Source organism: Perognathus longimembris, chromosome 14 (genome assembly GCF_023159225.1).
Source record: "Perognathus longimembris pacificus isolate PPM17 chromosome 14, ASM2315922v1, whole genome shotgun sequence".
Taxonomy (NCBI): Eukaryota; Metazoa; Chordata; class Mammalia; order Rodentia; family Heteromyidae; genus Perognathus; species Perognathus longimembris.
In genome coordinates, this window is record NC_063174.1 from 37,135,677 (window position 1) to 37,148,933 (window position 13,257).

Here is a 13,257-nt window from a genome sequence, read left to right on the forward strand (position 1 = left end):
TAAAAAGCATTTTCATACATAATATTACACTGACCATTCACTATCATCCTGTCAGGGAAATCCATTATCCCTAGTTGTGAATAAGAAATAAAGTGATTTATCTCATACCACACAACTTGTTAACAGCCTCCAATTAAAATCATGTGGCATCGTATTATGGGTACTTTCCCCACCCCAGACAGTACCACTTTAAGTCACATATGGATAGTCACAGAACTATGCAGTCTGACTAACTGGCAAGGTCCAATAACAATACTATAAGAACAATTGTCAGCTATGAATGACACTACTGTAAGTGTTATGAACACAAAAAGGAAAAACTCAGTGTTTGCTGAGAAACCTGGTACACTTCTCTGTTTATCCTATACTTTGCCCTTCAAAGTAGGCACTGGTATTCCAATGGTACACCTTAGAAAACAGGCTCAGGAAGGTAACTTAACTAGCCTCACACTTGTTTCTATCATAATCTCACTTCCAACAGAGGACCTTCTGGTCCTGGGTTTTTGCTTTGTTTTATGGCACTGGGGTTTGAACCCAGGACTTAAATGTCAAGCAAGCTACTTACCACTTGACATTTGAAACAAGCAGGGAGTAATGGGTATTTGAAACTTTAAAACATAAAAATAGGGATGGGAATGTGGCTTAGTGGTAGGGTGCTTGCCTAGAATGCATGAAGCCCTGGCTTCGATTCCTCAGTATCACATAAAGAGAAAAAGTCAGAAGTGGCGCTGTGGCTCAAGTGGTACAGTGCTAGCCTAGAGCAAAAGGAAGCCAGGGACAATGCCCAGGCCCTGGGTTCAAGGCCCAGGGATGGCAAAAAACAACTACAACAACAACAAACAACATAAAAATATTTTAATCTAGTAAGTGCTTTATTCTTGGTTGTTGACCAGAAAAGAATAGCACTGTGATATGACACAAGACAGGAATAGTGGACACAGGGTTAAAAAGCATTGCTACCATGTGGTGATGATGCTACCATGCCCAGCATCAGTCCTGATTGTCTGTTTACTCTTGGGATCTATGGGCCTTGAGAAAGACTAGCTGTTAAGCCCCTCCCCCCCCAAAAGTGGTGTGTGCTTAACTAATAGCATCTTATATTGCCAGAGTAATCATACAAAAATTTTCCCCCTGGGCTTAAGTTAATTCTCTCAAATAACGTGTGTTAGTTGCTGGAAATTTAAGCCTGCCAAACAGTACATGAAAACAGTGAACTATGAACAATTTATCATTTTAATCACTACTCTGAGGATTTTAACCAATCCAAAGAAGACACAAGAACAGTATGCACACTAGTAGCACCAAAAAAAGTTTGTGTGTATGCATGTATGTATGTGTGTATTTATTTTTCCAGAATCCATCCTGTCACAGACTATTGAGGACAGATTTATTAGTTTCAAAATATTATATGCTTCCCTTGGGTAGTAATTGCTAATGAGGAATTCTAATAAGAAAAAAATGTAAGACAGGCACTAGCTAGCTTTGAGCAAAAAGAGCTCAGGGACAGCACTCAGGCCTTGAGTTCAAACCTCATGGCAGATAAAAAGAAAAAGAAAAAAATGTAAACATGATTATTTCAGATAGTTTTGGAAACATTATTGAAGGATTTCTCCAGAAAAACAATTAATTAGCTTTAACAAGTTAAAGTGTATTACAACTCCAAATCATCCCTTTCTGAAGCTAGCAGGAGGAACTATCTCTTCACACAAGCTATTCTCATAATGATAAACAGCTAATAAAGCTTTTAATCAAATCTCTATATTCTGGGAACAAATAATAAAAAGTAGGTCTCTCTTTACCAAACTGCAGAGGTCAACAGAAAGGACTAGAACAAGGGCAGGTGCAGATAAAAAGAAAACGGGAAGAACTGAGCTAGAAAAAGAGGGAGGTGGACAGAGGAAGAGGTTAGCAGGCTGGGACCCAGGAAGTACTGATGAAAATGGGTAACTGACCTAGCAAAGGAAAGAAATGACTGCCTAGGCCAAATTTTGACCTGTGCAAAGGACTCTTCTCTCCTACAGGCTAAAATTAAATCAAAGGAAACAAGCTGGCTTGTAATAGCAGAAATGGAGTTTGTTTAAAATATAAGGGAAGATCTTGCACAAGAGTAAAGCTAGGGCTAAGAGTATATATAGCCCCTGGGGGATACAAGGCCTAGAGTTAGCTCCCTCACCACCCACACACATGCACACACTCTATAGTTTTTTAACAAAGGAAAAAAGTAGTACTTTTTAAAATACATTAACTTGTCAGGCTCTATTCAGGAGGCTGAGATCTGAGGATTGTGGTTTAAAGAAAACCTGGGCAGGAAAGTCCATGCGCCTCTTCTCTTCTATTAACTACCAAAACCCAAAACCAAAAGCTAGAAATAAAGCTGTGGCTCAAGTGGTTAGAGCACCAGCTTTGAGCAAAAAAGCTTAGGGAGTTCCGAGGCTCTGATTTCAAGCAAGGTAACTTTATTTTTGGTGGTAGTGCGTTCGAACTCAGAGCCAATAGATCTGCTGTTTTAATGTGCTAAAGAGGGCAATGTGTGAGTAGTTGTTATTTAATTAGTATTCTGGGCTGATAGGAAGAATGCCTTGTATTCCTTCCACCAGAAGAATTTTGTCTGGGAACATCTCTGCTTTTAATACATCAGTGTCAAAAAGATAGTAACTGAAGTACAGAAGCAGCAATAGGGGGAAAACTAGCTTCTTTTAAAAAAAAAAGTGTCTTCTCCATTTTTGTCCTTGAAATTTATTAGATAACATTGTATTTGGAGGTGTGGGAGAAGGAAGCTTGGTGGGCAAGGGTCTGCCTTGAAGAAGGGCCGTGCGAACACAATCTGGGCGGGAAGATGGGGTCCGTTTCTGGAGACACCTGCAGGTTCACGTCTGAACTCGGCCCCGCTCCCCTCCCCAAGCTGGACCGCGCGCCCGCGGCCACTTCCGCCGGCTGCCGGGGAAGGCAGCGGCGCTGCCATGATCCCGCAAGCTCTGGCCAGCTGCCCACTGACGCAGCCTCCCGGGCCACGGGGATCCACCTGGGGGCAGCTCGGCGCCACGTCCGGAGCTGGGCTGGCCGGCCGGCCCTCCCGTGGCGGGAAGGGCCCCGGAGCAGGGCAGGAAAGCCGGCGATCGCCACCCCCCGCCCCCCGCCCGGCTGGGTATCGAGGAGCCGCCCCCTCCCCCGCGTCCGCCCATCCCCGCCCGCCCTCGGCTCCGGCCGAGACCCTCGGAGAGGAGGGGGTGGCGGCGGCGAGCGCCCCCACCGGCGGCAGGCGCAGGTCCCCTCGGGGGCAGCGGTCACCGCCGCCCGCCCGGCCGGGCCTCCCCCGGAGCAATAGGCTATCGATTCAGCCGCCTGTCGCTAGGAGCCCCGGGAGAGCGAGGCCTACACCGCCGGGCCGGAGCCCCGGCCTCGATTTCGCCACTTTCCCCACACCGGAGGAGGGGGAGGTGGGGGATGGTGGCTGGGTGGGGGGGCAACCAGGCCCGACTGGACGGGAGTGGGGAGAAAGGTAGAACCCCCAGCAACATCAAGCGGCTGCGGGAGAAGAGGCGTGCGGGCGGCCGGGCTCCCGCCAACAAGTCTCCCGGGGGTCCGCAGCCTACCCCCCCACCCCCTTTGCCTGGCGAGTTGCGCATTCAAGTTCAGGCTGGTGTCCCTCAGCCCCCGGCGCCGTCGTCACTCACGGAACCATAATAAAAACAAGACGCGGAAGAGGCCGGCAGCGCCAACCGAGATGGAGCCGGGCCCCGAAAGTCCCATGGGGGAGGGGGGAGAGGACGGCTCCTAGCGACCCGCTCGCCGACCCCGGGGTCGCGGCCCCAGCCCCTCGGCGTCCGGGCCCTGTCACCGGCCAAGGCCCCGACTCCATGACACAGGGAGGGACGCGGGGCTCGAGCTCGAGGCCCCCCCCCCCCGGCCTCGGGCGCGCCGCGGACTCGTCCCCCTCCAAACCTCCCACACAGCCCCCCGCACCTTTTCAAGTACGCGGAGGAAGAGTTTGCCGTGCAACTTTGTCGAGCCGCTTCACCTCGCCCCCATCCCCGACCCCCCCCCCACACACCTCCCGGACGGACGGAGAGGGGAGGGGACCACTTTGCACCCGGGGTGACGCGCCTTGAGGACCTGTCAACCATTTTAGGCCTTTTTGTAGAGACATATAGAAGACATCCTCCCCAGCCCCTTCCTTCCTTGCCCTCCCTTCCCCTGCAAGGGGTTTGGATGTGACACCGAATGTCCACGGCTGGAGAAGGGGTGAGGGAGGGAGGGTGGGATGGGGGACGGATGGCAGGAGGGGAGGCGACGAGAGGCAGCCAGGGGTGGATGGGGGGGGGGGAGGAGGAAGGCAGGAAGGGGGACGGAGCCGCGGGGGAGGAGAAGGAAGGGGGTTGATTTACCTGAGACCAGCCACTGGCCTCCATTGTTGGAGAATTCAATGGCATTGACACAGCCGAAGTGGCCGAGGAGGTCCTTCTTGTAGAGGTTTCTGCAGCCCCGCAGGCGTCTCCTCTGAAAGTCCTGAGTGAGCAGGGGGTCCCCATGCAAGCCCCGCTGGGACAAGAAGCCCACCACTGACCTCATGCTGCCCCCCAGGCCAGCTCTCCTCTTCATGCTGGAACCGCCGCCGCCGCCGCCGCCGCTCGCGTCGCCGCCCCTCCCTCGGCCTCCCGCGCGGCCGCCGCTCCCCCCCGCCCGGCTTCCCCCCCCCTCCCCGGCCGCGATCCCGAGAGTTCTTTAACCAGCCATGGCAGACACAGAGAGAGGTGTGGAGACGCTCCGTGGCGGGCGTTCGCGGCTTTCCGGCGGTCCCCTCCCTCCCTCTCCCCCTCCCCTCCCGGTCCCCCGCCCGCCCGCCCGCCCCCGAGGCTCCGCCCTCGGCGGCTCCGCCCCCTCCAGCAGCTGATCCTCAGCTGCGCTCGCGCTTCCGCGATGCGCAGCCCTTCCGCCGGCCGCCGCGGCCCGGACGGAGATCGCGGGCGCCCCGGCCCGCCCCCCCCCCCCCACCGGCCCCTACCCCTCCCCGGAGCGGGCGGTTGCCGGAAGACCGCGGCGGCGGCGGCGGCGCTTCCCGCGCCCCGGAGCCGGTGGACACTGGACGGCGGCCGCGCTGCCAGCCCGGCGCCCCGCGCTCCGAAGTTGAATGAGTTGAACAATCACCGGGGCTTCGGGAGGCCCTGCGCCGGGACCTGGGGGACGGACGGGGGGGGGGGGCAGCTGGCTGGGATGCGGGGCTTCCCTCCGTGCATCTCCTCCGGTGGTCACCCTGGGAATTAGGACTCGACGTGTGCAGAAGGTGGCCGGGAACTATAACGGCGCGCCCGTCCCCTCCCCCAAAACCATTGTAACACAGCGCCCAGGTCAGCTCTCTTCCTTCCTCGCTCCCTCCTGCCCTTGGACGGTGGGGGAAGCAAAGCTGGTCTGTCTGGTAGGCAATAGAGCGGTACATGGGGGGAAAGAGGGGGAAAGGGGCTAAGGAGTGAGAAGGGGCTGGGGCTACGGACCCGGGGTAGCAGGTGCTCCGTATACTTGGGAAGCCCTGCAAAGTGCCCCTCCAACCCACCCCCCAATTAAGGCCAAAGTCAAGTTGAGAAAGTTCCGTGAAGTAGAAAGTTCTTTTGTCCATTGATTCCGCATTTATATTTGCATTGCACATAGCCATGTCTCATTTCGTGGAAGTCGGGAGCTCCCAGGTTAGGACCGTCGACCAGCAGCGGCTGTCAGGCCAGAAGCAGCTGCCCTGCCTAGGGAAGGAGTCACTGGCTTGACCCGGTGAGGAAACTGGGGTAGTGCTTTGGATGATTAGCAGATACCAGTTAAAAGTAATGTTTTTCTCTCTTCCTCTCCCTCCCACCCCCATGTATGTAATAGTGTCTCTCCTCTCTCTTGTCTCCTCTCTCTCTCTCTCTCTCTCTCTCCTCTCTCTCTCTCTCTCTCTCTCTCTCTCTCTCTCTCTCTCTCTCTCTCTCTCTCTCTCTCTCTCTCTCTCTCTCTTCTCTCTCTCCCCCCACTCCGGCTTTTTCTCACGAACTTTCCTGCCGGGTTGGCTTCAAACTTCAATCCTCACATCTCAACCTCTTGGATATCTAGGGTTACAGGCGCAATCCACCAGCTGCCCCTGGCAAAAGTCCCCTTTTTAATGTAATACTTTTTCTAGAAACTATCTTCTGTCAATTAAATGGTTATTAACTTGAAATAGGCAGGTATGGGTCAGTTTTGCCCTTTCAATTTAGCAGGAATTGCATCCTCTAAAGCCGAGGTACAACCACCACTAAAAGATGGGCTGAAGAAAAATTTTAAAAAAGGAGATAAAATTGTCAAAAAAAAACAGACTCGGCATAGCAGAAGCCCACCTGTTGAGCAAAATTATCCACTTGACAAGAGTAATCATCTCTATTAAAAAAATATGCAAGTATTTAATTTGAAAAGGTCCATAACTTTGCTAAACTTATCCAAAATTTACCAAGTTGCAGAAGTTAGATTTTAATGGTATTGATATTATTCCCCTAAATAAGAAAATAAGTGGGGGCTGGGGATATGGCCTAGTGGCAAGAGAGCTTGCCTCATATACATGAGGCCCTGGGTTCAATTCCCCAGCACCACATATACAGAAAACGGCCAGAAGTGGCACTGTGGCTCAAGTGGCAGAGTGCTAGCCTTGAGCAAAAGGAAGCCAGGGACAGTGCTCAGGCCCTGAGTCCAAGGCCCAGGACTGGCCAAAAAGAAAAAGAAAATAAGTGGGTAATGCTTTCTTTTAAGGTGTTTTGCCAGGTATCGGTGACTCATGCCTGTAATCCTAGCCGCTCAGGAGGCTGAGATCTAAGGATCACGGGTTTGAAGCCAGAGTAGAACAGTCTGTGAGACTCTTATCTCTGTATTAAGCAACCCCCAAAACAAAATCAAAACAGAAGTGGAACTGTGGTTCAAGTGGTAGAGTGGTAGCCATGGCTAAAACAAAAACAAAAGACTCCAGGACATAGCCCAGGCCCTGAGTTCAAGTCCCAGGACTGGCATACATACAAAAAAGTGTACTCTCAGGGCACTTTATAGTAATCAAGTGTTTACTCATCCTACTCATCATGTAAACTCAACAGCATGCCAGCTGAATTAGAGATCCGTAGCATCTTTCCATCCTAGCAATCTAGTAATGTTCATTTGATTGCTTATTTTGGTAATTAAATAATAGTCTCCCTGACTCTGCTATAGGCACTCATAGAGCAAGGACTATGTCTCCTTTGCCAAAGGTATGTATCAAAAGCATAGACTGGAACTCAGTGATCACTTTAGAATTTGCTGAATACATGAATGAACGTAAGGAATGGGGACGAATTTAGAGGACAAGGTAACTTACAATTTTAGTGTTAAATGTGTGGACCTTTTTTTTTTTTAATCTTACAGCCCTGGGGGCTTGAACTCAGGGCCTGGGCACTGTCCCTGAGCTGCTTTCGCTCAAGGCTAGCACTAGTACCACTTGAGCCACAGCCCCACTTCCAGCTTTTTCTGTTTATGTGGTACTAAGGAATCGAACCCAGAGCTTCATGCATGCTAGACAAGCACTCTACCACTAAGCTGCATTCAGCCAAAATGTGTTGACTTTAAGGTATCTGACCTTCATTCCTGGAAGATCACTCATTATAAGACCAATTCCCTAGCCTTTACTTAACGCATTAAAAAACAGGGCAGCCCAGTGGCTGGGAATATGGCCTGGTGGTAGAATGCTTGCCTCGTAAAAAACAGGGCGCCTTCTGACTCCTTCCAGTTAATAAGCTATTATTTTTACTTGCCTTCTTTGTCTAGGGGTAGGGGAGATATCTGCACCCAATAATGATGTGTTTGAAGTGGCCTTTACTGTGGCTATATATTTAGACACACCCTCAATTCCCCCTCTTAAATAAATAGCTTTTCTCTACAATTTTCTTTATGACTCTCTTTTCCCCAATCCATGGAAAAACTCTTGCATTTACCTCAAGCTAAAAATAGTCCAGGACCTGGTCACATGACAAACCAATTGAAGGACTTTGCTGGAAACTTCCTTAACTGTTCCAAGACCAGCCAGAACAGAAATGAAAGACCAACCCATTTTTATGTCCTGCTGATACTCTGGACAGCTTTTAGTAAAGAGAGTGAATAAAACTTCTTTCTCAGCCAGGCACCAGTGATTCATGCCTGTAATCCTAGTTACTCGGGAGTCTGAGATCTGAGGATCACTGTTTGAAGCCAGCATAAGCAGGAAAACCCATGAGATTTTTTATGTCTTAACTATCAAAAAAGCCAGAAAGTGGAGCTGTGGCCCAAGTGGTAGACTGCTAGCCTTGAGCAAAAGAAGCTCAGGTACAGTACCCAGGGCCCGCTACCAGCACGTGAATAAAGAAAGACTTCTTTCTCCCCCTTTTTTTTTAATTGTTTGTTTGTTGTGGGGCTTGAACTCTGGGCCTGAGCACTATCCCTAAGTTCTTCAGCTGAAGGCTAGCACTCTACCACTAGAACCACAGTGCCACTTCCGTTTTTCTGGTGGTTAATTGGAGATAGGAATCTCATAGACTTTCCTGCCTGGGCTGGCTTTGAACTGTGATCCTCAGATCTCAGCCTCCTAAGTAGCTAGGATTACTGGCACCCAGCTCCCTGTTTTTATAAATAGACTTATCAGATAAATTTACAAGGCATTTGGTTTAGTGTGAATTCCAGGTAGACAATTATCAATTATGTTAACTGTATCACATACTTGAGATGTACTTGTGCTAAAATAATTGTCCATTGTTTATATTAAATTTAAATTGAATTGGTCTTCCTGCATTTCTATTTGCTAAACCTAGCAACCCTATCTATTGTAACTGATTTCAAAAGATCAACTACCATGGTATCTCTATTTGTCTTATTAAGATTTCTTTTTCTTCTTTTTCTTCTTTTTTTTTTTTTTTTTTTTTTTTGCTAGTCCTGGGGCTTGAACGCAGGGCCTGGGCACTGCCCATGACCTTTTTTTACTCAAGGCTAGCACTCTACCACTTGAGCCACAGTGCTACTTCCAGCCTTTTCTGTAGATGTGGGAAGAATTGAACCCAGAACTTCATGCATGCTACGCAAGCACTCAACTGTTAAGACACATTCCCAGCCCTGCTGGTTCTTTTGGAGAATGAATCTCAAGGACATTTCTGCTTGGGTTAGCTTCCAACTGCAATCCTTAGGATGTAGTCTCCTGAGTAGCTAAGATTATAGGTGTGAGCCACTGACAGCTTCCTTTTTAAGACAGATGATTACAGCCATTAATTTCTTTCCAAGCACTCTTCTAGCTACATTCTCAAGTATACTTAGGTATTTTGCTTATTTTTACCTATTCCTTTTAAGTATTTTCTAATTTTCCTTGCAATTTCTTCCTCGATTCATTATTCATTGAAGAATGGATTAATTTCCCCATCTTTGTGAATTTCCCAAATGTCCTCTTATCCCACACCTTCTTTGAGGTCCACCATTTCCATGCTCTGGAAAAAAGAGTGTCATGGACTTTTTCCTGCCCCGACTGACTTCCAAAAGTGATCCTTAGATCTCAGCCTCCTGAATAGCTTGAATTACAGGCAAGAGCCACTAGGTCATTTTGTATATGTTATCAGTGGAGTCTTATAGTAAATAAATGGATTCTCTTGGCAGTGCCCTCTGATCTGATTGACTATTATGAAAATGAGAGTGAGAGCAAAGTAGGAGAGTTCTCCTGGAGACCTGAAGGAGAGCTGTGATCTGAAGGAGAAATAGGTGTGAATGAGGCAAAGTGAATTGATTGGGTGAGGTGCCCCCAGGCAAAGTAATTGTCCTAGGGTAGTAGAATACAGAGGTAAGAGAAAGCCATTTGTGGCTGAAGCACCTGGAATGAGATCTTGATAGCAGACAACTGCAGTTTTGTACCTGCTAAATTCCACAGAGTTTTGGCCTTTAATTAATCTAAGAGACATTAAAGGGTTCTAAACTGGGTGTATATGTGATTATGATTGAACATGCATTTTATAAGATGACTTTGGACACTTTGAAAAGATTAATGCTCAGACTAGTTTTGGGTAGATGATTTGGCAGTTGGGAGCAGCACAGTGAAAGAAAGGTGGAAGCTCAGATAAGGCTAGTGATATGCAGTAGGAAATAGATTTAAGACAAAAAAAAATCCACAACAATTTACAGTTGGGTGTGGTATTACTGTCATTCCAGCTACTTCAGAGGCTGAGGCAGAAGAATCACAAGTTCAAAACCAGCTTGGGGGGGTGGCTAGGAATATGGCCTAGTGGTAAAGTGCTTGCCTCATATACATGAAGCCCTGGGTTCAATTCCTCAGCACCACATATATAGAAAAAGCCAGAAGTGGTGCTGTGGCTCAAGTGGTAGGTGCTAGCCTTGAGCAAAAGAAGCTCAGGGACAGGGCCCAGGCCCTGAGTTCAAGCCCCAGAACTGGCAAAAAAAAAAAAAAACAACAAAAAAAAAACACCCTTATACTTTCCTTCCCCAAATGTTCACTGTTTTTAAAAATGTATTTAGATTTTAGATGGAGCAGCCGTATGTCTGACTGCTGTCTAGCCCGAGTACTAGTAGTCATGAAAAGTCTAGCATTCCTCTCCCTAGCTGACCTAGCTGAATCTCCACCCTACCCTACCTAATCTTGTTTATCTTTCAGGACACAATGCCTGTTCTGGACATCCGGCTGAAATGCTTCCATTTAAGATGGCTGCCAGTGAGGTCAGACAACCTCTAACTTTGTTATAATTCCTTCTGCCTGCTATTCCTCCCAGGGCCAGTTGTCATACTGATGACTTAAAAGAACAAAAAGAGGTGGCAAAAAGTTTTCCAGGAAAACCTCTGCTCATTCCAAGAAAAAAAAACAAAATAATGAATATCCCTTCTCTTAATTGGCCTATCTTACCCCCTCATTTTTTTAAACCCCTGTATCCATAACCTCCCGACCCCTAAATAGTTGAAATGTTGACCCTTCTCCTTATTCTTTACTAGGAACATGCCTCCTTTGCTACTCAATAGCACTTAGTCTCCTTATAAGTTCCACAATTCTAAAAGGTTTTCCCTTTCTAAAGTTTGGGGTCAAAAGCTGGTAATAAGCCAGGCACCGTTGTCACACCTGAATCCAGCTGTACACAGGAGGCTGAGATCTGAGGATGAAGCCAGCCGTGGCAGGAGAGTCAATGAGACTCTTATCTCCAATTAACTGCTAACATTTTAAACCAGAAGTGTGTCTGTATGGTTCAAGTGGTTGGGAAGTAGCCTAGAGCACAAAAGCTCAGGGATAACACCTAGACCCTAAGCTCAAGCCACAGGACTGGCATGCGCACAAAAACAAGTTGGTAACATATGCGGGGGAGGGGGGGAGGGGAGGGAAGGAGAGAGAGAGAGAGAGAGAGAGAGAGAGAGAGAGAGAGATAACACCAAGCTAGGTGTGCTGATATACACCATCATCCCATACTTAGGAAGCTGAAGGTGAGTGCAAAGTCTGCCTAGGCTAATATAGTAAAATATTGTAAAAAAAAAAAAAAAAAAAAAAAGATGAAATTATCAAAACATCAGTGATCTCAGTCAGCAACTTCAAGAACCAGGTTGGGGGCTGGGGATATGGCCTAGTGGCAAGAGTGCTTGCTTCATGTACATGAAGCCCTGGGTTGATTCCCCAGCACCACATATACAGAAACCAGCCAGAAGTGGCGCTGTGGCTCAAGTGGCAGAGTGCTAGCCTTGAGCAAAAAGAAGAAGCCAGGGACAGTGCTCAGGCCCTGAGTCCAAGGCCCAGGACTGGCAACAAAAACAAAAACCAAAAAAAAAAAAAAAAAAAAAAAAGAACCAGGTTGGGGCAGGACCTCAGAGGAGATTAGCTAAACAGTACATGGAAAGGAAAGGAAAAGAGATGGGAAGATAAGTACATGGAAGAGGGTGTAGCATCCAGGAAGGGTGCTGGTTTGTTTAACAGAGGAAGGAAAGAGAGCTGAAAAACCCATGGAGAAGTTCTTCAGAGGAAAACATAGCTAAAACCAGACAAACCAGACTGTGTGATATCCAGGGAAGAGTTCTAGGAAGATGCTCAGGCCAAAGGCATCCAAAGCTCAGGAGCCATTTGGCCATAGTTAGGAGAAGGACAGCTCCCTACTGAACTAGATGGCAAGGCGGACAGGATGGGTGTATGTGACATGGGTTATACGTTTGGAAGAGAGAGCATGGGACTGCCACATGAATTTTTTCTCTGGGAAGGAGAGCCAGGCCATCCACTGAGCATGTGGGACAAGGACTGGGGATGTGAAGTTGATGAGAAATGGCAAGTTTGAGTAAACAGTGGGAACTACATGACCTAAGTGGGATGATGTGGAGGGCTCACTTGGAACACCTCAGGAACCTAGCCTGTGATATGGCTTTCTAGAATAACATACATGCTACCCAGAATTGGGGCTACACAGAAGGGTCATACTTAGGCTCATTAGAGTTTGGAGGTTTTCCAGGTAAATAAAATGGGGACAAAAAGGAAAATAAAGTGAAAACAATTGTTCCCTATAGAATTTGGGGTCTGGGCCAAATATCGAAATGGTGCAGTGTCCTCTACATTAGGAGATAAGAAGGGTTGAAAGAAAGCTGATGAGGGTCAAGGAATGAGGGTCCCAATAGGTTAAGTTTGGTGGAAGCTGTTGCAGGAATAGTTTAGTGGATGCAGGGAAAAGATCTTTTCCCATCTCCTAGGTGAGGGTTGAGGCACCCATAACTAGAAATGAACAAGAGAAAAAGCCCACGTAAAGAAATAGCCATGGGGGACTGGGGATATGGCCTAGTGGCAAGAGTGCTTGCCTCATATACATGAAGCCCTGGGTTCGATTCCCCAGCACCACATATACAGAAAACAGCCAGAAGTGGCGCTGTGGCTCAAGTGGCAGAGTGCTAGCCTTGAGCAAAAAGAAGCCAGGGACGGTGCTCAGGCCAAGTCCAAGGCCCAGGACTGGCAAAAAAAAAAAAAGAAGAAGAAGAAAAAAAGAAATAGCCATGGGCCAAAGAAACAGTTAAACTTGTGTTTTTTGACTCTAAGTTTGATAAGTGGACAGAAAAAGGGAGTATAAACTCATACTGAGGGAACTTGGCAATGTCTGTTTACTCAGATTTTCTGTGTCCCTTCATCTTTTGAAATAAGGATGTTCCTTTCCTCTTAATAGAGGAGAGCATCTCTGCTGACCTGCCCAATGGGAAAGTAAGAATGACCACCCACCCTTTGCCATTTTCTCAAATTCCTTCTGCCTAAAATATATAATATGCTATATT

At 47.9% G+C, this 13,257-nt stretch overlaps 1 protein-coding gene and 1 long non-coding RNA gene across 4 annotated transcripts in view; one reads left to right on the forward strand and one right to left on the reverse strand.

Annotated features, from left to right (window-relative positions):
• Positions 1 to 4,648, reverse strand: part of Dcaf5 (DDB1 and CUL4 associated factor 5) — a 97,118-nt gene extending 92,470 nt beyond the window's left edge. The window contains exon 1 of one of the 3 annotated variants that reach the window (XM_048362913.1): positions 4,386 to 4,645. In XM_048362913.1, the coding sequence (XP_048218870.1) occupies positions 4,386 to 4,599 (214 nt within the window). In that variant the 5' untranslated portion in view covers positions 4,600 to 4,645. Of the gene's footprint in view, positions 1 to 4,385 lie in introns of all 3 variants that reach the window. The other 2 variants (XM_048362914.1, XM_048362915.1) reach the window with 2 other exon arrangements.
• An 831-nt stretch (positions 4,649 to 5,479) lies between these two features.
• On the forward strand, positions 5,480 to 12,735 carry LOC125363632. Its single transcript, XR_007213256.1, has 3 exons — positions 5,480 to 5,757; positions 10,634 to 10,695; positions 12,208 to 12,735. It is a non-coding gene; the product is annotated as an uncharacterized LOC125363632 (long non-coding RNA).
• The last annotated feature ends 522 nt before the right edge of the window (positions 12,736 to 13,257 follow it).